General features: G+C 37.0%; 1 protein-coding gene across 1 annotated transcript in view; it reads left to right on the top strand.

Annotated features, from left to right (window-relative positions):
• PTPRN2 (protein tyrosine phosphatase receptor type N2) overlaps nt 1–24,393 on the top strand; it is a 635,322-nt gene that overhangs the window by 262,570 nt on the left and 348,359 nt on the right. The window contains exons 10-11 of the mRNA XM_071428608.1: nt 7,786–7,872; nt 23,389–23,468. Of these exons, the coding sequence (XP_071284709.1) occupies nt 7,786–7,872; nt 23,389–23,468 (167 nt within the window). The remainder of the gene's footprint in view (nt 1–7,785; nt 7,873–23,388; nt 23,469–24,393) is intronic.

The raw sequence follows: 24,393 nt of genomic DNA, 5'->3' as shown, positions 1-24,393 counted from the left end.
GATTACTGAAATTAAATTCTTCAACAGATTTCATCCATTCAGCTTCTGTTTTCAAGAGCTCTGGATATGTGCCTTGTCACCCATGTGTTTAATATCTTTTCCCTTTAAGGCACATTTCTAGGTGTAAAGCTGAAATGTGGTTATTTCAGAATTTACAGTGAAAGCCAGACTGACTCATTTAGGTACCAAACTGCTGGATGATGCTGCACATATTCCCCAAGGATGTCATCCACTTCATTTCACATCACTGAACTTCTTGAGAGACAGGTGAAGACATACCCACACGGGGAGGTAAGACACCTTCTTTCCTCCACTGATTAGAAGAGACCTTTGAAGACTCCAGAAGGCAGCCCAGACTGCAAAATATCTCCCTGTTTCACTGAGACATGCCAAACAAGTAGGATGTTCAGGGATCCTGCATGCCTAGTGCTGCTCTGCTGACAGGCACTGGGTCTAGGATCTTCTGTCTGTCGAGATTGAAGAGACTTACTGAAGCTGGTCTAAGCAGTTTTAACTCCCACATACCAGAATGTACCAGAAATGCAAGGTAACATTGTCCCTCATCCTCTTGATGGCCCAGTGGTTTGTCTTCAGTCCTAAAAGCAACAGAGAAAGATAAACAATGCACAGAAGAGGACCTTAGTCTTGCAGCACTCAGGAGTAAGGAAGACTGCTGGTCCAAACTTAGTTTTTTGAGCATGTGTGCATTGAAAGTGGTTTTAAAGTCAGCATAAGTCTGAATAAAATGCCTCCTCCCCAAAAGTCCTTGATGCTGGTTGCAAGCTCTGCTTCATTCTCTGATTTAGATGTGTACTAAATACTATTCAAGCTGAGCTCAGGTGTTCCCAAACTTTTGAACATTATCCTTGGAAGATAAATGGCAGTGTCCATGCCACTGTGTTCGAGTTTGGACAGCAAAAGAGGCTGGGTGTGAGTGGCATTTACCTGCCCAGAAAATACACTTAGTGCTGGGAGGATAGTGTAGTTAAGCATTCAGGCAACTTTGAGTCTGCAGAGAAATGCCTTGCAATTTTATTGTAGTGCTCATCACTCTTGAAAATGGGCAAACTGGCCATCATTGCCTCTGTTCTGATCTAAGCAAATTTTAGGTGTATTGAACCCTACCTTACTTGAGATTTTACTGGGGATTAGACTGACATTTAGGTTTAAAGAGTGCAATTCCCAATGTCAGGCCCATTTCTGTACTGTATATTATTCTTCATTTTTGCAGAAAATGATTCAATTGAATTAATGTGACAGGGCTGACTGGATGTCCATCACAGTGCTGCATTACAATTGCTAAACAGAGTATTGGAAGGGCACTAGGTACAGTCTGGTAAAGACAATACATAATTTGAATGGCTGCACTAAGGGAGCATTTCAGAGTTCAGTGAGTGGGTTTCCAATGGCACTTGGCAATTGGAAGGAGGAAAAGCAAGTGAGAGCAACTGCTTGTGAGACTGACATAACCTCAGCATAACACTGAGCTACATGTTGTTCTCCTTGGGCTGAGAGCAGGCTTGGCAACCACCAGCAATCAAGCCATCTGTATAACTGCATCAGATTTCTTGCTACCAAAATGGTTCAATTTATGGGATTGTTTTGACAGGCATGTTGGGAAATACAGAACATATACTTTTCATCATTGTTTACTTCTGTTTTTCCTCTTGTTCCCTTTGACATTGCCCACTGGCTCATATTAGAGTTTGAGCTCCATTTAGCTCAGCATGCAGAGCTGGCCATGCTGCCAGTGTCCCCACAGAACTCCTCCTGTGCCTTCATTTACATGCTTCCTTTTTGTTCTTTAACCAGAAGGGGAAACTTTGAGCCTTGAATGCATAAATCATTAGGTCCAGGTCAAAAATAGGCCATTATTCAAAATGTTTGTTCTCACTCATCAGATTTGTACTTAATCTTGGGAATTTCTTGAAAACGTGGAATCCATTTGTAACATTGTTCAGAGAATTGGAGCATGAAGCTGGTTATGAGATCAGCATCCAATATTCAGCACCACTTTTCTGTTAAAGTGGTCTAACTGGCCACTCATGAAGCAAGTCTGCTCCATAAGACTCTATTTGCCCACAGCAGGCCTTGAACAAGACTTCCAGCTCACCAGTGAGGCAGAACTTCACTGGGATCAGGGTGCTCCAAAGATGCTCTAAATCAGCAAGATGTGCTCTAAAATCAGTCAGAGGCCCGGTGCTACCATAGTTTGGAACAAAATTTTTAGTAGGGGAATAAGTGAAGTTTTTTAGTTAATTTTAAGGTGGTTTAGTATTTGCTACTACATCTCCTTCATATTTGGTAGGGAGTGGTGTATAGAGCCAATAGTGTTGGTGCCTCTACTGTTAGATCCAGAATGGATGCAAGTCAAATAATAACATTATTGTCTTTTATATAACAATGCCAGGCAGGTGACAAGGAAATTTGGTGTAATTGCCTTCATTTTATGAACAGTGGAATTGCAGATCAGGAAGATGTCTTGGCTGCAGTAACTTGATAGACCTCTCTCAGATGAAGATATATTCTATTCCTCATTAGTTACTTGTTTAGCTACAGGTATTCTCTCATTTTTGTGTATAAAACCACTGAAGACAGTGGGATTTTTTAGACTAAAAATAATAATAAAAAAAAAGGCTAGCATTACTATACATTTTTATCTGGAACTGAGGAGAAACTCACTTAATGGGATTGTTCCAAGTTGTGCTAACTTCCTGGGAGCAGATTTTAAAAATTACTTCTCATCACTGCATTTTTCTTGTAAATTGAAAAGTTAAATTTTAATGGTCAATAGCAGAGGAAGATTATCATTCAGTGTTCTATTATTTAAATTACCTCTGTAAGTGGATTGCGCCTTAAAATATTTCTGTTTTCAGCTTTGTCACTGGGAGGGACCTAGACACTGGAAGATACAAAACCTTATTTTCACCAGACAATCTAATTTTCTGGTATTCAATGTCCAGTACACTTTGTGGAAACACTTTGACAATTACATAAAGTTGGGTTTCCAAATCCACTCCTGAGCATTTAAATGGATTGCACTAATTTTCAGAAGTGCTCAGCTGCTCACATTAAAGTTAAGAGATATTTATTCCTGTGCTTTCATTTCAGATTAATCTCTTAATAAAACAGCTTTATAGGCTAGATCCTGCCTTTTTTGATTTGGTTGTTTTGTTTGGGTTTTTGGGAGTTTTTTTGTGTTGGACAAAACTCCTGATGAACTTATAGGGAGCTGATTGGCTCAGGATTATTTTAGGTCAATCTAGTAGATGTGAATTGGATGATTTTTTTTTTTACATGATTAAACTGGATACAGAAGTTTTCACAACTACGTCATGATGTTAAATCATGAAATCAGAGTCTTGAACTGAGCTGGGGAGTCATTTCATCTGAAGGGATAATGCAGTATTACCATATAATATTGGCTATTTTTAGCAGAGGTATAAGCCATATTCTCCAGGAGGTATAACATATATTCTCCAGAAGGTATAACAAGAGCCCTGCCCTGAAAAGTGAGATCAAACAAAAGCAGTAGTGAAATATTTTGCAGATGACACTATGAAAGACTTTGAAACTATATCTATCAATCTATGTATCTTTATAAACCCCAAAGGAAGTATTTGTATTTCATTCCCCACTTATTTATTCATTGTCATTAGTGTGTCAAAGTTATTCTACCAATAATATGAGATAGAGATTGGCATCTGAGTGAGCCAGAGTTCTGCTACTGATGCAGTAGGGTCTGAATCTATCAACTAAAAAAATAACAATTAGGGTAGCACTTACAGGTAGAGATGTTATTAGAAGATAAAGCAATGGAAGGAAGTACATTATACATGAATTTTATATACCTTCTGACTCTCTTTTCATCTTCCAAGAGAGCTAGAGATGGAAACTTAAAAAGGACCTCAAAAGAATTATTTTAAACAGTGAGATGTATCACATTTCCTTTTAGCTGCTGTTATTAGTTACCTTGAAAGAAGGTGCAAAAGAGAAATCTACAGCAAATTGAATGAGAGTAAAGGTATGAAACCTGAAGTAAGCACTGTCTCAAGATGTCAGCTGGCAAGATCTATATAATCTGCAAAAAGGTGCTCTGCCATCCAGCAGTTGACTCTTCCTAAGGCCAAAATCTAGCCTGAAGGTGTGATCAGAAACCTTCAAGGCAATAAGAAAAAGTAATGGTAAAATCAAATCATAGAATCAAAGGATATCCTGAGTGGGATGGGATCCATGAGGATCACAGAAGTCCAATTCCTGCCCCTGCACAGAACACCCCAAAAATCATGCCAAGTACCCAAGAATATTGTCCAAGCACTTCTTGAACTCTGCTGAGAGTGCGTGACCTGGGAGCCTGTTCCAGTGGCCATCAAGCAGGGTGTTAAAGGCACTGCAGAAACCATTTGTTTTCCTGGACATAGAAAGGGTTAGCCAGCCTCAGGAGAGCTTGGAAAATGTAAATAGCATCCATGAGAGGTCCTTTTTGTGCTTTTTTTTTTTTTTTTTTTACCAGCTCATGCTTTGTATCTCTGAGCCATATCTAAATTGTGATTTCTGTCTTAAGGATTCACTGTTACTGGTGTTCTGAACTACCTTATCACACACTCCTGGAAGAAAATGCTTTCAATTGGACCTGCCTTGGCCCTGGAATGTGAGGGGCCACAACCCAGGGACTCCCTCTGTGCTGTACTGCACTGCTTGGAGTGCCAGCAAGGCCCAGCACCAAAGGAGTTCCCAGATCCCCCACTGGGAACTGCACTGACCGTCTTTACAGATCAGATAAAGCAGTGTGAACCCTACCCACAAGTTTTCTCCAAGTCTTTGGCCTTGATAAAATATTTCAGTTGTCAGAGTTGTCTAAAGAGCCTTCTTTCTAGTGTTACAACTTCAGTCTAGAGTGTCTCGCTATTTGTGAGACACTTATCTCAACACTTATTTTTGTCTTTCTTTCTTGGTTTGCCTAACACTTCCTATTGAATTAATTCCATAGTTGTTGAACCCTCACAGTCAACAGACAAAACATATTTCTAAGAAAAACACTAGTCTCTAATACAGAAACTGAGTTGAGCAGGCTGAACACTAAGGACAGTATTTAAAAGATCACAAACATCATCTTTTCTGCAAGTATTGAGTGCCTGCACTGAGGATGAGTGGAGGGTTGTGGGTGGGAGAGCAGGTGATGTTTGAAAGATTGTCCTTGTGAAAGCCTGAAGTCAGATGGGTGATGTGGGTGAGCAGTGCTGTTACAGGTCAGTTTGGTTAGCACTGTGCTGGTGGTAATGGTGTGATTCTCTCCATGTAAACAAAGTTAAAGGCAATCACCATGCAAACCATGAGAGAATGAGCAAAGTGAAACACTAAACAAAAGCAAAGCTTTAATTGAGCATGGAAAATCATGGCTGGGCATTTTTAGAGAAAGGCTTTGAGTACTCTACTGTCCTACAACATAGCTGTCATAGAACTGTAATAAACAGTACTAGATTGTATTTTCTAACTTCCCAACTGGGAAGTTGGAAAAATTGCATTGGAAAATATCATGATTGTAATCATTCTTAATGGGACTCCTCAAATGTGACTGTGGGATCAGCAATAGTATTGGTACCGTAGAATGCTCATCCTGCAGCTTTCCTGTGCTATTATGAATGATAATTTCCTAGCCTATCAAACTGCATCTGAGTTTGTGAACCTTTGTGTTTGAGTTTGATATTGCATGAGAGTTACTAAGACTGCTCTTGGATGCTCAGGCTTGCAAAACAATGTTCTTCCTGCACCATTTTCTCACCCATTTCCCCTCCAGCATTATTGCTGGTCTGTAGCATTCAAATGCCCTGATTATACCCCCCATTTACTGCTGCTGCATTGGCTTGTTGCAGCATATCTTGTCTTTGAAGCTGGGGAATGCTTTTTCAGGGCAGTAGGGAGGGGTGAGCCGGGAGTAGGAGGTTGAGGCTCCCTTGGTTAAAAAGCAGCACCAATGGACACAGCAGCCTTTGCCTGCATCAGACTTGCTGTTACAGTAAAAGCCCGCTTGCTGACACCAATCATTTCAGTAAAATTTAAGCCAAGCTCTTTGGGAGAAAAGATTTAATTAACACATAAACCCCAGAGTAACTATGACAATCTGCTTTCATAGTGATGAGAATAATCACGTTTCTATCCACTGTCAGTCCTTGAAATATAACAGTTTTATGAATAATCTATAGTACATTTTTTTTTTCTTACACAATCAATCAGATTCTTTTGTTACTTTCACACAAGAACATTTCTGTCTTAGAAATCTAGAAAATCTCTATATTTATCTGGTGCCTTGGGGGGCTACCTCTGGTTGTGTGACAGGAGGTCTCTTGAGCATTTTGGGCTAGTAGCATGAAGGGAGGCTGAGCAATTCCATGCTAACCAAGATCCACATGAGATATCCCATTATTTAAATAGAGGTGCCCTTAGGGCAGTGCATGCAGAAACCAGTGAAAAAAAAATTCACAACCAAAAAAGAAAACCAACCAAAACCAAAATGTAAACCCCCAGTGTTCATTGCAGACAATAAATAAAATAGTGGCAATGTATGTAATGATGTAAAATTAGATTAAAAAGCTTCAACTCTGAGGTAGAAATAGTGACCTTTGAAAAAAGCTTTGAAAAAAAAAATCTTAGTCCAGTTAAAAAGATTGTCTCTAATACTACATGCTTTTTTGACACCTTCTTCTCCTACTTATTTTAAATCCTCAGAGGAACAAATACAGAACCTTTTTTCCTGTTAGGTAATCTCAGGAAAGTTGTTTCTGCTTTACCGTGGCATAAGTTAGGTATGCTTGTTAGGTATAATTTTATGGTCTTTGGGGCTTTAACAATATTGAGAATAAATCTATGATCACAATTTAGACAGAGAATGTTGTCTCTCTTGTTTTCACTGGACACTGTTATGTCATTCCTGCATCTTTTTTCTTTCCTAATACTTTTTTATTTTGTTCCACAGTACTGAACAACTAAGCAAGGTAGGATCTGTATATTAGGGATGGAATGCTCTTAATACATCTTTAGAGTTGTATCAGCTCTAATAACCTGGAATTTTTGCAAATATAAATTTTGCATCTGGATAAGTGCTTTTTAAAATGATAGCAGTCATATTGTGTTAGGCTTGATTGCAACCTGTTTTCTAAATTAAAAAATGTAAATGTGGCATTGACAAAGGTTAAAAAGATTTAAAGGGGTCTCTGTCAGCAGTGTATGCACACACCAAGCTAAATCCTATGTATCTAATCAGTGTCCTCTGGACTGTGTGTCTTGCTCCATTGTTTACTTTCAAATTCATAATAATTTTTGTATCCTTTCACTGGGCAAAGATTCATTTTAAAATCTAATGAGTTTAAAAATATGCTTTTCACTTGTCCATTTGATACCGAGCCTGCAATTTGACTTTCATTGTTTGTTTCCCTCCTTGTCTCGTCAATCCTTTTCTTTCTTTCTGTCCTTTTACTTTATTACATTTTTTATTGAGGACTGAGATGAACTGGTAGCTGCATCATGGGCCCATTACACTTCCTAACAATTCCATTTGCACCTTATTGTTTGTCTTATTGCTGGAAAATTCAGGTGATTCATCATGCCTGAAGAAGCACCTGATCCCAATTCCCTTGATATCACAATCACTATGTGACAGGAATACAGTTAGTGGTGGCTTTCAGACTCAAAGAGGCCAAGGTGATAACTCTTTTGGGACCTTTAGCCTCTCAAGTATTGATGAGTTCCATTTTTTTAATGCTCTGTTTTCTTGCTCCCTTTCAACAGCCCCCTGAGTGTGGAAAAGGGCTTGGAGTTAATAAAGGAAGTGGCAGATCTCCTGAAGCTGCAGATGAGTGTCTTCGATGATGTCAAGTATGTATATGGGATTTTCTCCTTTTTTATTTTAGTGGATGTCTCATTATTTTTCAATAGTTTGTCTTACAAGGAAATATCTGCTCTTTACTGTCAAAATTAAGGAGAAGGGGCAAGAGAGGAAAAAAATATTGATGATCTTTGTAACATTCCCTACACATGGGAACAAATTGTTTTGAGAAAATTATGAAGAATGAATTTTTTTTCTTCTTTCATAAGGAAAAATAATCTGTTTCAAATGCTATACAAATAGTACCAACTTTATTTAACAGTTTCTAGGCAAGGAAAGTCTTCTGAAGGGTAATTTAACCCAGCATAGCCAGGGGGAAAAAAGACATCAGAGATGGATAAAAACTTGGGTGCCTGGCTTTGAGTCTGGCACATGGCACACTAGGTCATGCTTTTTGGTCAACTGTTATTTAAGAAGTCACAGGGAGTTCAGCTATGCTGAGCACTGGTTTTCCTCCTATGATTCATACTGATGAATGCTCTGCATGTTAATGTCATGAACTAGGAGGTTATGATCTGCCATGTCTAGTAAAGAGTTTTAGACTGAGGTTTTTCTGAAGGCATTTTGGAAGAAACATGTTCTTCACGAAAATTCATCCTCTCTGTATAAAACAGAAGGAGTTTGATGTAGAGGTAATTGAAAAGAAGGGTCAGCTGTGGGAGGGTTTTGAGAAAGGGAGTCACATCATGGGCACACAGGAAATAACTGATGTCTGGGTAGCATCCAGCTCCTGCCTGTGTTTCAGAAGGTTTGGGACTACTTGCCTTGGCCCATGAGTTGGGTTGCTGAAGTGCAGCATCTCTCTCACCTGTGCTGCCATCAACCACTGTTTGATCTTAATTTACAGAATGGAATTAATTGTTTAATACTCTTTTTAAAACCATCGTCTGATAATGCTTTGTTTTAGTGGAAGTGTTTATACTTGATTGTAAAATAATACATTTCTATCCCTTCTGTAACTGTACTTGTATGGAGAAATGGACTACTGGTGAGAAAATCTTTTCAGAAACCTGGAAAATACCAGGCATTTTGACTTTAGTTATTGAGAGGGAAAATACTCACATATTTTGTTTGTTTTGATTAATGTCTTTTGGTTGTATTTAATGAAATACATTTTTTTATGAATAATGAGTTTTTAAATTGAAAAAAAAAATATTCTATTGTATTTCTTGTAAGGAGAATTTGTACCCTTGACTTTGTGTACCCTTGACTTTGGACACTAGCAGATAAGGTCCACTGCTAGTAGAAGGTCTATATTTATAGGAGAAATCCCATGGAACAATTTCTCTGCTGAATCAGGGGGTTCAGCTTCATTAACTTCATTTATTTAGAGTACAGGAACACTTTCACCTACCTTTCTAATTTTTAATAATAAAGCCTTTTGGTTATTTTTTATAATTTTATAAATCACAACACTTTGCAGTTGATAGGCTGTAGACTTGTTCTATAATGATAAAAATATCCTTCCAGTGGTATAGCCAGCTGTGATGGACCTTTCTTTTAATGAGCAGAATTAGCTGCATATTTTGCATCTATTAATATGCAGTCACATGACTGTACTGAAAATATTTGTATGGTCAGTACCTTAAAAGTGTGGCATGATTTACAGGAAGTCCAAACAGGATTGAGCATTCTTTCTATCCATACAATGTTTTTATCAGTCTTAGCCTTTAAAAAAAACTATAAACCTGTGAAGGATTATCCTAAATCTCAAATCAGTGAAGAATTCATCCATAAAAAATTTTCTTTATTCAAGAGAATGAGATGCTTTGACTCATAAAGTACTAAAGGAAGGTGGAGCTGACCAGTAGGTAAACCAGGAGTAGAAGCTTTAGACAAAGGCCTTGCCAAAAAAAGAGTTAACACTTTTTGGATTTGTTGTTTTCTTGCCATTGCATCACTATCAGTGGAAAACAGTACAAATTTGAATACTCTGGTTAGCTTCTCAGTGGCCTCATGGAGAGGAGTTCCAGGCAAAACCTGATGTCATGTCAAAGTCACCACTGACATATAAGTAAATATGCTTCTTACTTGGGCTAAGGCATCACGGGGGATTTCTTTTATTTCACTGGCAGCTAAAAGTATCCTTTTTCTTAACGATTTTTTTTTTTTTTGTAAAAATGGGGAAGTTATGTAGAAAAAACTATCAGTCAGCCTGGGGAAAGAGGAATTATAAAAGTGGTAAGACTTTGTCATACTAGCCTACTTTAACTCTGACCACAGTATTTGCTTGGTCTGGAAGTCTCAATTCTCTCTTGTCTCTCCAAGAATTCCCAATGGTTAGAAAGTAACAGTGTAGACTTGGACTTGTTAGATCATTGCAAAGATTTCAGAGTAATGACATGTTAATGAGAATCATAGGGTTAATTTCAGAGTATAGAGAAAGTCAAATAGGAATAGTGCAAGAACTAAAGAGACAGGGTAAGTGGTGAGTTCTTTTAAAGTGCTTTAAATTCTCAGTTACCTGTTTATAGTCCTTTATTCTGAAAAAAAAACAAATAAAAAAAAAAACCAAAAAAACCACACCAAAACAAACCAAAAAACCAAACAAAAAAACAACAACAAAAAACCGCAAAACCAAAACAAAAACAAAGAGAATTTAAAGTAACTGCTTCACTAATAAATTACTGCTTTTAGTTAGTCTGCAAATATCTTTCCCTCTTGCCTATATTTTTAGTTTTTCCCTGTGCTTTGAAGTTAGGTGAGTGAACAATTCCCATGGATAGGAATCCACCACCCTGTGTTAGCTCTTGATTAGCTGGTGCTTGGTAGTAATCAGTTATTTTATGAAGATACAATTGTCTTTCACAATCCTGCCAACTTTAAGGATAGACTTCAGTTCACAGGATATCCCCACGCTTGTCTTCCAGAGCATTCAGTCCATCTCTGCAGCTGATTTGTTGGCAAGTTCACATTGACATAAACTTTGCTCACCCTGTGAAGCAGATGAATGGGAATAGATTTAGGGAATTCATAATTAGAAATATTTCAACATTGAAAATAAGATCCAACACGTTAGTTGTCACTTTTGGATACCGCCTGAATCTTTATGGAAGTAATAGTTATGCTTAATATGTTTTGTTAATGGTTATGTAGCTGTCAAATAAATTCCATTATTTCTTATTACATCATTAGAGACCATTAAAAGGATATTAGCATGCTGATGTAATTATGCAAGCAGACGTAAAATTACTATAGTTATGATTTTATAATCTAATTATGGGTGTCCAATGCCCCTGGTGATTGATTGTTGGACTGGTATCAGGGATTGAAGTCAGATGGGTACTTATGTTTAGGAAGGTTTATATCTATTTTCTTTTTAAAAATATGACTTTGCAATCTGCAACATTGGCCTTCTTTGTGTAATTGAGTTATTCACAACATGAGACTTTATCAAGAAACAAAATATAATTTTTATTATATTCCAAATATAATAAAAATACCAAAATCTCCAAGCTCAACTTTGAAAGTAGTGGAAAGGACACAGAATTATTAGTCAAAGTCATTGATTAGAGCATAAATGACTTAACTGGTTTCTGATGAGAATACAAATAATTTTTGAATATGTATTTAATGTTCTCACATTTGGGGTATTTACTGCCAACATCAGCTCTGACCTTAGGAGAATACCTTTGTATGGAAAGAAAAGAGATTATTCTGATTTCACAGTATTTCATGCCTTATATCCTACCATTCTCAGCCTCCAGTTAAGAGTGAGATTTTCAGCTGAATATTACATTCTCTCTAGACTGATATGATTTTCCCAATTGCTATTGAAGATCTTTTGCTCTAGGTGTCTCTTTTTTCCCCATTTTGTTCTGCTTTAGCTTCCTCCACCCATTTATCTTAATGGCAGTTTCCTCATTTTTGCCTTCTAATATACCAAAACTCAGTACTCAAAGAACTGAACTTTCAGGAGATGTGCTATCTTGATCAGCATTTCCATTTTTGTTTATAATTTTTCAGCAGAAAACCTCTAGCAGAGCATTCTTTATTCATTCCATAGAACCGCATTAATCTCAATCTGCTGCTGTTGTTTTGAAGTGTAACAATTTACTATATAACCATATAATCTATATATATAATGTTAAGAGTGAGCAGGACACTTAGGCTAAATTTGAAATGCTAATATAAATAGATTTTTTTTAAGTTGAAAGTTTGAAGTTCTGATTATCTAATATAACATCCTGGATTGCAAAGCCATTTCATTTAACCACTATTCCCCTATCATGAATTGATGCATTTATATTGTGCATCCAAAACTAAGTTAAAAGACCAAATCCCTCATCTTTCAGAGTTTGAATCTCCAGCACCCAGGATTCAGGCTGGTTGTTCAGCTTTCCCCTCACAGTGCTGCCCACCCCCACTGGGACTACAGGTGAATTCAGTGTTTACTTAAGTAGTTCATTATATGAAAAATGAAAAATTCAAGTTAACTGAAGCTATACAAGGAAACCATATGAAGACTTCAGCTGATAAATATCTTTCAAATTTTGTAGCAGACACAGCAATGCGATTTCACATTTTGAAAAGAAAATACTATAAATTTGAAGTAATAACTAGTTTCAAAATTTAACTAAACTTGACTTATTTAGGTGATGAGAATAAACAAAAAATTGACTTTGAACTGAACTCAAGCCATTTTCTTGTTTTGTTTTGTTCAGGTGGCCAATCTTTTGAAAAACACTAATTATGATAGACTTCTGAAATATTGAATCACATCTATATATTTTTCTATAGCCAACTGTTTTATTTCATGAGCAGAAAAGAAATCCTCAGTTAATGAGTAGCTCTTCAATGTTTCATTTTATTTTCATTGTTCAATGTGTGACTTTAGGTTTTATTTATTGCACTTCATTCAAATGCTGCTTTGAGGTCAGAAACCCCATTTCCTTCTGTTTTGGTTTGCATTTCTTTTCCTATAGTGCTCTTTACTACACTATCAAAATGCTTGGCAAACATGAATTGATATATTTAACTCATATGAGATATGGGGTTTTATTAGGACCATCCAGAGCTGGAGTTATGCATGAAAAGATTAGTGTCAAAGCTTCTGGCACTACAAGGTGTCCAGTGTGATGTCTCACTGCAGGGCTTACTCAGCCTCTTCTGAAACAAACTTACCCTGAGACAGAGTCCCATTGGCTCCAATCTGCTGAGCATTCAGCAGTCCCAGGAATCAGCTCTCCATTCAGACAATGATGTTTGGCCTTTAACAGAAATAAATAAATAAATAGATTCCTGAAATTATTTTTCCTCAAATGAGCTGAGAATGAGTCTAAGTCTGAAGTAAATGATTCCAGCAGAATTTAAAGTAACAGCAGGACCTTTAAATCTTTGTTACTCTATTCCATACTCTATTTGCAACATATCTCCTGAAGTCTGATAAAATTGAAATTAAGGTCTTCTCTACTACATGACCACCATTCATCTTTGGATTTCAAGGAGCCTACCCAAAAAAAACACTTTAAAAAGAAAGGCTGCATTTCTGTGTTTGAAGTAAGATCAATTTTTCCTGTTATACAGTAACGCGTCCATAGTGTTAATAATTTTTTTAACCGTTTTGTGTAAATAGTGATTTTAACAAAAGCTTGAATTTGGAAGGCTTATCCTGAGGACAGTTACAAGCACATTCTTTTCATACTTCAAATCTCTTGTTTCCAAGTACTGGGGTTAGAGATATTTTGCACCTCCTTTTCAAAGAACAGGCCTTACACAACCAAACCCTTCTACCATTATCCCTGCTCTTAAGAAGAGCTGGAACGGCTGGGCTGGAATAAATACAATTTGAAAAGCCAGCCAACCATCCCAGTGAAAAGAACCTGAACTGAGGAAGATATCTGAAAATCAAACCAAGTGGTGAAAGTTTGGAGCAGCTTAAAACACTTCCAAATTGGAAGTGTTGGGCAGGCAGAGGGGTGAGTGGATCTCCCAGCCTCACCTATTATAAACATGTGCATTGGCTGCAGTGTCCTAATCATGCACTGTAGGTTTTGTTCATTGTTTGTCATGGTACTTTTATAACACCTGAAAAATTCAATCAACCAGTTAATCATATTCAGTCATCCAGAACCTAAACACTGGAACAATACTTGGCATTTTCACTCCATTGTGCTGATGGGTTATGACATGTGGTGTGTGTGTGCTCTAAATGTGAACAACTCAGGAAATTATTGAGAGGCAGGACAGTGTGAGGGAGGATTATTTAACCACTGAGCACTGGTAGGACAGGTAGCACAGGGTCTTGTTAGGTTTACATTTGAAAAGTTCCCTCCATTGTGCAGATTCTCCATGATTCCATTCTCCTTGATTTGGTGTGATTAATCTTTTCTTGTGTTGTATGTTGAACATCTGTGGATTAATATTCTCACAAAGTTTTTTTTTCCAGATTGGCAGATTCTGGATTCTGTTGTCTGTGTCAGTTAGATTTACTAAGAGGAATGTTCTATAACTCATCCTGCTCTCCTTAAGATGCTGTAAATTAACTAGAAATACATTTTTTTTTCATTTCAACTCCTTTTATTGTCCAGTTATTAAGCAAGATTTGTATTTCAATTTGAACTATACCATACTTAGTCTCAATAAAAAGGTAGACCTTTCAAGAAAGTTGAGCTGTATTTTTCATCTGCTCTCTGATCTTAAATAGCAAACAAATAACTGTGGTTATTTGACATAATCTTGTTTAAAGTGTTATAAAAGCATAGCTCAGGAATAATGAAACCCCTTTTATTCAAACTTGACTTCTCCCACAGATTTAATGAGTCTGGGAAACAAATTATGTGAAAAATGCATTGCTGTAAATCATTGCATGCAGGCATTTATAAGAAATTACATTGTGTTTTCTGGTACATATTGTCTGATTTGACAACTAATTTATAATATAAAGATTCATCACTTTTTAGAGGAATGATGATAAGGAAAAAAAGGTGAAAATTTAAACTATGCATTTCCTTACTTAAAAATGAGTTATTCCACAACCTTAGCATTACATTAGTCTTGTGGCTTTTCCCCCTGAGGTACAATACATTTTGTGTTCTTTTCTTAAATGAATGTGCATATAACCAAGATAATTTTGCCTTCTCCTCTGTAACTTTTCTTCCTAGAAAATATAAAAATCATTAAAGTAACAGGAAGGATTTTGGCCTGCAGCATTTATGAATTCTAGGTTGCAAAAGAGAAAGACCATAAAAATCTAAGGAGATTCTTATAAATAATATGTATGGTGCTTGGCTTTCCATTGCAACATTTCATCTCATTAAAACAGAGGATTTGCATCTTCATAATCAAAAGCAGAATGAATCCACTATTATTGATATCTTTCCATTAACTCCTAGGTCCCTGCTCAAGAGAAGGTTTTTACAGACATGTGAACTTCTGAAGTCTAACCTTTTCTAACTTCATATTTCTCTGCTACTCATCTCTCTGTGTGACTGAGGATGCCATCATATTCCTTTTTTAATAAAATCAAAGTTCATAACATTATAGGGTAGGCAGGATATACTCCTTTCAAGCAAGTCATTGAGTGTGTGCCAATGCATTTGATTTATATAACACTTCACATATTATTAACAGGTAATAATTTCCATTCTGCAGATGGGTAGATTGAAACTCAAGGCAGTTTGCTTCATTTTCCCTAAAATGGCACAGGACTTGATGACAGATATGAGAACAGAAACGGAGAACTGTGATTCTCACTCTTGAACTAAAGCTTCATCCACAAATAGAATTACTAATATTAGAAATGAAAAAAAGGTTTTCATGTAGGGATTTGTTTAAAAGAATAACCTCTTAGAAGAAATATAAAAAGTATTTTATGTCTATGTCTGTCTTGATCCTCCTGCCCTTGGCTGCCTGATTCTCCTAGAAGTACAAACACTTTTTTTTCTCTCATTTTGTGACCTGGATGGTTGGATTGCATGAGCATTACAGATCTGCTGACCCAGCCAAAAAAGATAACGGATTCTTTTGCATTTTTGTTACAGCCTAGCCAGTAAATATTGCATAAACAGGTCAATAAGTTGAATTACAACCTGCCTGTGGAAGGGTTTGTATTCCTTAAGAGCCATAAAAGACAGAGCAAATAGGCATCTGTAGGTGCAACTGAAAAAGCCCAATAAATTCTACCTGCAGTGCCTCCTTTGCCAAGGAAATATCTCTACCTCACAGCTCACAGAGGAGCCTAAAGAAAAAATCTTCTCATTGGTTTTCTCAGAGCTAAGGGAGAAGCCAACAGGTCCTTATGAGGACAAGCAGGAGAGCTCTGGTTGTAGCACTCAGAATTTGGTGGCCTTCTGAACTAAGACTGCAGCAAAGTTTGGGGGTTTTTTTGACTTTGGTTGTGCTGCCTAATACCGATGCAAGAAATTTGTGTCCTACATGGATCTGAAAGCTCTGAACATTCTGAACCTGTACCTCTGTAACAGCCCTAACATGTGAGTCATGCTCCTCATTAAGGATTGAAAGTCGCTTGTGTAAGCAGAGCAAAAGGTGACTGTCATCCCAGCAGAGAAATTTTACATCTGCTTTCAGCCACTTCCATTAACAACACAGGTGTGTACAGGGTGAGTAGGGCTGAGGCCAGGAAAATGCACTGAAGGTTTACTGGGTGAATATGAAAAAATTCTGTTGTTTGTAGATAGAAAGGTATAAAGAAGGAGAATGGAAATATAAATAGAATGCTTGTTTTTTTCTTTTTTTGTGACACAAATTTTATACTTTAGCTTAGTCCTTGGGGAGTGGAAGAAAAATCACTGTACATTTAAGAAGCTTTTTGAGACCATTCTTCCACCCTCACAGGGTCCTAACAAGTTTTTTTTTTTACTGTAAGAAATTATAGCACTTGTATGGTTTGTTCTTTTAAATACTGTAATTAAGAACCTTATTTGCATGGCAGGCAAAGCTGGCAACTTTCATGTACTCAGTGTGGTGAAAATGTCAAGTTTCATGGCTTGTGACAGATTAATAGAAAAATTATTTTAAAACTCTGCAAATTATTCATAGATATTGAGCAATCATCAAAAGTTGCATTTTGTGAAGAATAAAAATAGGGCAAACTGAGTGTAGCATCAATCTCTAAATTAAGCGTTGTCTCTTTTTTAAATCATTTAAATTGTAGGCTTAGCAAAATAATCTTCACCTCAGATGAAGCAAGTTGTAAAATCTTTAAAATACTCTTTCATCATCTTTTGCAATGTAAATTAGGATCAGTGTACTTAGCACAATTTTGATGCATATAGATTAAATGATTAATACAAAATTAATGATTAATGTAAAATAATTAAAGTTCCATCTTTTAGTATCAGTATCAGAGACCCACCAGACATGGACTGCTGTTATTGGGAAGTGTCCCTTTCTGGACCAGTCATCCCTTTCCTGTGACTTCAGTCTGGAAATTATTCTAATGACAGTAGTGTGTCCAGCATTTCATTATCTGAGCACCTTGTTGTGGCCTCTTCTCTGCCCCTGAGATGCTGCTCTGTGCAGTCACTCCTCAGTGCTTATCATGTCAGAAGGAGAGAAGAGGGCATAACAAGGTGTCCAAGACTTGGACACCTAATAATTCCTACCTGATAATACACCATAATTCATATCTGATTTATGAAGAATGTAACTTGCAGAAGTAAATCTGGGCTGCAACCATCAAATCCAGACCTAAGTTTGTTTCCATGTAGCTGCATTTGTGAGATGTGATTGCTCTGAAACTGTCAACCTTTCTAATCTTTGTGGTCTACCTTTGTGGTTCTGCCTCCCAGCTGCCTGGTGAAAACCCCTCTAATGAAATTCAAGGTGTGATAGGAAATCAGGCACTACCAGGTGAGCACTAAAATTAGTGTCTTTCCCTTAGCAGGGATTTTGCTTTTCCATCTTTAGTCCCTGGTCACTGTCAGACCAGATGAAATGGCAGTACAAGAAGTCTTTAACTTTCTATCTCTATGCTGTGTTTACTGCAAGAACACTTCAGAGAATGGTGCAAACTGTTCCTGCTTAGTGCATATGAAGGATATAAATATTAATAGATAACATATTACTTGCTGTATTGCAGGGTATGCTGGAACACTGTGCATCATTCTGCACTTTAAGGGAGCATGTTGAGAGTTTCGTGAGAAGGGCTCAAAAAACTCATTTTGCTAAAACAGAGAAAGATTTTTTTTTAATTGATCACTGGCTGTGCATACATACCTGTCAATAGGAATGTGAGAAGACATACAGCTCCACATTGATATTTCTGCAGTCCAGGTGCAAAGTGAAGCAAATCTTTGAACAGTAAAGATATTAAAGAGTGAGAGATGTGTGTCTTTTTAGTATTAAGTCTGAGTGATGATCAATAATTCTCTACTCAACAGTTCAGGGATGTTATTTTGTAGCAGGTCAGCACAACACATCCTTTGCAAGCTTTCCTGAATCTTTGAAGCTCAGTCAGGTACCTGCTTGTGTAATTTAAATACAGTATGATGCAATGCTTCACAAAATAAATTCTGGTCAACAGTTCTGGTCAAAAATGTTGGTAAAACTTGAATCAAGTGGTCAACTGATTTACAGCTACTCTGATTATCAGAAGGATAAAAAAATAGCCGTTGTACATCTCTTAATCCATTCTTGTATTGTGTGTCAATGTCCAGCTGAAATTTTCTGCTTTTTCTTTCCTTTGTAATTCATGCTGTAGAAACATAATGTAGTACAAAAATGCCTCTGCTAATTATGTGCTTTTCCCCACTGATTTGATTTGACATAACTATGTTTATATACCTCTAAATATAATATATAAAACATTTACAGCAACATGAGCATCTTAATTTTTCCAGAATTGAGAAGGTGAAAGGGAGGCTTCAGTTCAATATAAACAATGGACATAAGCTTCAAATTCCTAAACACAGAAGGCATAGAAATGTGTGCACGTTGCAAGTCATTAGTTCAAGCCCACCAAACGTTTCCTGAGACAATTACCTTCACTGCTATAAAATTTGCTTTGCATAGTCCTCTGGAGCGTTACTAATTGCTTTTCTTAACCTCCAGAGATTAAAGGATTTTGAAATGAACATATAGACAAGTGGTGACTTTAATTTCAAATCTGAGCTTTATTAAGGCAAACCCTGTTTTATTAAATAGGGTCATTAAGAGAATGTTTCATGTTGGAAATAGCCAATCCTAATCTCCTCATCTTCCTCCAGTCTTGAGAAATTGCACTCTGCCTGTATCTTAAAAATGAGATGCCACCTCAAATCAGTTCCATCTGGCATCAGCTCTATGTCTCATCTTCAGGAGTGCACAGAGCCATGTTGGCACTTGTTTCTGAGATGCTTTTCCACTAGGGGGTACGATAGACTGTGAGTGCATCTCTCAGTGAACGCATGGTGTGATCCTGCAGTGCTGGAGGACGCGCACACGAGGGAGAGGAACAGGCGTGCAAAGCCTGGCACATAATTTATGGAGATTTAAATCCTGTCACTCATAAATATAATTATAACCCACGGCTTGAAAGTGATATGGACCTTGCCATATTGATCATGCTCTAGCTCTGTTTATTCACATCATTCATTTGTTGACAGGGAAAATATAAGAATGCTGTTAGTCGTAAAACAATTAACAAAAGGAAATACTTCTATTTTACACAAAGAATATTCTTTGTTTCTGTGTGTGCTGTGCACCTCCCACCTTCAGATGGGAAATAGAAACCCAAGGGGAGGGGATTTTATTAAATCGGCAATCAACCTTCAAGTCATTTTGGTATAAACACTGTAATTATTTCATCTCTAGTAAACAGAATAAAAGACAACAGCACATAAGGGTGACAATTTGCAATATGCTTAGAATGTCTTTGTTAAAAAAAACCCTTATTATGACTGAAGGCAACATTATTGTAAGTTAAAAAAAAAAAGGCAAAAGTCGTGACAGCCAACAGGGGGGGTAATTAGTTGGTAAAGTTCAAATAATAAATTTAGCAGGTCATTGCAACAGACGTTGCATTTTGTGTGGGGAGAAGTCACTATTTATTATCCTTGAAGCCAGAACTGCTTACCTTTATTAAAAAAAAATTGTAAGAAAGTACAAGGAAAAAGCGATAAGTGCAATTAGGATAACTTCTAAAATTCACACTCTTCACTTGAGTATAAGCTCATTTGTGAGAGAAAAAAATTACTACAGATTTACCTGGGGGTAATTGTAGTAGCATGCAGCTCTGGGCAGGGATAGACAAAAACTCCTGTCTGACATTTTTAACCCCAGTTGCAGCAGATGTCAGACGTGGGTCAATGGTTTCTGTGTGACTTTTCTCCTGCCCAGCTGGGTGAGTGCTGGCTGGGGTAGGGTACCAGCAGGAGTGATGCCTCTGCTCCCCCAGCACCTCCCTCCTCTGTGGGAATGGTTTGCTTGCAGTGAGCCCCTGTATTTAGAGCAGTTTGAAGACAATTGCCATTAATGTTAGCCAGGTTTCAGAGGGTCTGACATAGTCTCATCTACCCAACTCAAATTTCCTATCAGAGTTGCATTTTATAAATCTTGAAGCCTTTTTTCAGGCTGGTTGACCTCTTGTTAAAAAGTCTTTTAAAAATATTTTGCAGTCATATAATTACTGGTTTTGTTTAAATGTTCTCATCCAACACATAATGAACAGTGAGGAATTCCCTAAAGGGCATCTTTTGTTATTGAAATGTTTATTTATTGAGTGCTTTTTCCAGAAGCCCCCATGAGAAAAATCTCATTTTATGAGCTCCTGAAGCAGTCAGTTCCCAAAACATCAAGCAGAAATGCAATTTTGACCAAGTAATCTCAAGGTCTTTTGTTTGCTTTTAAATAAGCAGAATGCCAATGTGCAAAAAGTTGTGACAAAAGCTGCTTTGTTTTCTGTATTTTGCCAATATTCCTAGTGAAGCCGGGCTGATGTGGTGCTCAGGTGATTTCTAACATACAAGAATTCAATTGCTACAGTAGAGGAAAACAATGTCCCACAGAGCAACATGTGAGTGCATGTTTCAAATGATTCTGAGATTTATTCTTTCCTGCAAAAGAATGGTCTTAACACAGTAGCATCCCACTTGCATGAGAAATTTTTTTCCTCGCTGTGTTTTTGTTCTGTTTTCCCTGAGCAGTGAGGAGGAACTACAGTACTTGTGGCAGCACTGATGTGGGCATGACTCAGATCTTCCTGTGTTCCTGTGTTATCCAGGTGGAGTCAGTAGAGAATAGTGGGATGGTTGCTGACAGGCTTCACTCCTTGGAAATCCCCGTCTCTCACTGCCTGGGCTGGGTCACTGAAATGATCCGGTTTAAATCTGTGATTTTACTGATGCCAGGAAGTGCAAGGTGGCTGGGAGTGGGGCAGGGCAGGACAAGTGAGAGGAAGTGGGGAGTGGCTGAGAGGGAAAAGTAAAGAATTCAGGTAAGGGAAGGAGGGCAGGAAACTTTGTGTTTGCTGATAGAGCTGAAGTATAACTACATTGTGGTTGAAATTTTGTGTTGGTTTGAGGTTCTCAGCTGTAATGGACTATGCAGTGAAGATTTGGGGGGAATATCTGAAATTGGTTTTTCTTTCCCTCCTATCATGGTGATGCAAGAGCTGCATACTGGGGTGATGCTGCTTTTATTTGAAGCAGACTGCTAATGGCACTGTAAATATCTGAGCACCTGAGAGGAATCAGCATTTCTCTTAGGTTGACAGCACAAAAAGAAGGACAGTGCAAGATTACTTAGAGTCAGTATTTGATATCCTAAAACAGGTTGATTATCTCAGGGTTAGTGACAGAACAGTCTGGATTTTTGTACAGCAGTTATCTCAAATAAAAAGTACTTTGCAATTGTTGAGTATTTTAATCTATAATATTAATATGATGTTGACAAATGTTTTGTACTTGCCTGCCATTATTAAAAGTGTTTCTTGACCATTAGTGACCAGGCTTTTAGAGTGTCCTTTAACAAAAAAATCTGTTTTCTTTTTCTCCCCTCCTCCCAAGAGTACTTCAAGAAAAATGATTGATTAATAGCAGTCCCTGTTAATTCCAGAATAAAATGTGTGCAGTGCATGCTTTGCTAGTAGAAGATGAAAGGATATTTCTTATTCTTACTCAGATTCCCTTTGTAACCTCAAAGCAAAGTCTTATATTTAAGAAAGAGTTTTTACTATGTGAAATGGAAAAAGTTTAAAGGTATTTCTGCCTAGGATATATGTGATCCAATTAAGCACACTTCATTAAGTGCTCTCCATTCTGTGATTGTAGAAGATGAACATGTTACTAAAAGGATAACTTAATACTTCATTTCAAGCCCTGCAACAAAATATTTTTCAATTTATTTCTTCTATGCAAAAATTTTTCAGATTTCATTCTCTCCTAAGGCACTGCCATAGGAAGTCAAAAGCTGTTACATGTACAGTTCCAGCCCATGCACTTCACCTTTTAAGCAGGGTTGCTCTTCACAGTATACATACAATTCTTTTCTCTGATAATGTGAGTTAAAAAAACCTTAGGAACTTGCATAATACATATTATGTAAGAAAATTTTATAAAATAGTGCCAATTTTTGTTTTTCTTCAGACCCTATGCTCTTCTCCTCTGTAAATTCTTGCATTATAATTGGTATAGTCTCTTGTTCCCCAGAAATTTTTCTTCAATAATACATTCCCTATATTTTTATGTGTATTTTTCTTACGTTTTTTGTAGATAAGTATTTAAGTTTAGTTTTAAGGACATGAACCTGAAATTTCTTATTTTCTTTCATCAGATGTACATGTAGGATGTTTATTGGGATGGATGGAGAATGAATGCAACATTACAAATATAGTTTTATTTTTCCTTAAAATTACACAGTAATATTTTTCAGTGAAGCCCTGAGTACATTGCCATTCTACATCTGGCTAATCAGTTCCTTCCTCTGTAAATATCTTATAGATTTTAGTGCCATAAGGGACCATCAGGCTACAGGTCTTCACAGAGTCAAATAGTTTCCTCTCAGAAGTTGTTATCCTCTCTGTTGTTAAATGATAAATACTTTGTGGTATTCTTCTGGTCAAAACCAGCTATTGGATCAGATATGTCCAGAATCTCTTCTCCACACATATTCTTGCAGAATATGATTAAGATAAATATTCAGAGTTTTTATATTGTCCCTCTGACTTGCAGTTGTGACAACAGGAACTGAAGTTGTGTTGATATTGGGAATATAAATGTGAAAGTACATGTAATCTTCTTTGGATGCTGAATTCCAGTGATGAGCTATGCTGTACTTCACTGAAGAGCAATTTCAGTGCCTCCGTTTTTCCATCTTCATAATAAGAATAGTATTTACAGAAGTGTTCTGAAGTTTAGTTAATGTCATTGAAATTCTTTCAGACAGGCACAAAATACACAAAGGAAACCACAAGAGGTATAAAAATGTATGCAAATGTAGCTAATGAAGCAAAAGGAAGAGGGCTAAATGGTGTCTTAATAGGTTCTCTTTAAAAACCTATTTTGATAAGGGATATTATGCCATGTCTCTTGATTATGAATCTTACATTTTTTAATAATCTCTTTCAGCGTGCTGGGACCAGCTGTGACCTTCCGAGTGCGCTCAAACCTCCAAAATATTTCAACTGCAGATGTTGCCAAAGAAACAGGTAAGTCCTTGTCCTCCTTTCCCAAAGTGTGACTCCCCACGTCTGTTTAGCAGTCAGTACCACTGCAAACAGCACAGACACATCCTGTTCTCCCACAACTGTGACATTTAAAGAGGAAGAGAATTGAGTGGTGAGTGGCACATGAAAAATTGAAGTTTAACATCTTTAAGTCCATTAAAACTGTTTGAGACTTCCTTGTTTGTCAAGAAAACTAAATAGAGGCTTGTCATCAAGTTCCAGTGAGGTGAAAAACTCTTTGGTGTTGTCAAAAGCTCGTAAAAACACATTAGTCATTTGTAAAAGATGATCACTTTTCTGATACTTTTTTTCAGGGAACAAAAATGTTATTACACCTTAGCCTTAATTTCTGGAGCAAAAAATGATAGAAATATGCCTTTTTTGTTGTGCTGTTTCAACTATTTCAATGACAAGTTAATCTTGGAAGTAAAGATTGCATTTCTAGAATTAAGCTGCTTCTGAGTAAGTTCCACTGCTCTAAGGACTCCTATTGGCTCCTTTTCAGCTTGGCTGTTAACTGTATTATGGAGCTGTTGACTGCAAAAAACAATTTTTGCAAGGTATCTGAATTTATGACTGATTTGTTTCCAAATTACTCAATTGATAGACTTTAAAAATCAGAAGTAAAGAAGTTGCAATATTGCTTGAAAACAGAAACAAGAAAAGTTCATGTAAATAAACGCTGAGAGTTCCAATCTGTTTATTAACTTCTACTTTTGCTTCACCATGGATGAATGTAGTTACAGAAAAAACTGGGGTAGCTCCTAGGCCAGAATTTTCCTTTGCACTGGAGAAGGGTCTTGTTAACTTTTGATTAAAGAGTAGCAGGGTCAAAAAACCCTAAATGTGTACTGTCAGAACTCCAAATTTACAATAAGCACTGAATTATGTGACTCATGAATGGGTA

Source organism: Agelaius tricolor, unplaced genomic scaffold (assembly GCF_023055355.1).
Source record: "Agelaius tricolor isolate 1412-34295 unplaced genomic scaffold, bAgeTri1.0.p SCAF_6, whole genome shotgun sequence".
NCBI lineage: Eukaryota > Metazoa > Chordata > Aves > Passeriformes > Icteridae > Agelaius > Agelaius tricolor.
This window is presented reverse-complemented; position numbering and strand designations above follow the sequence as displayed.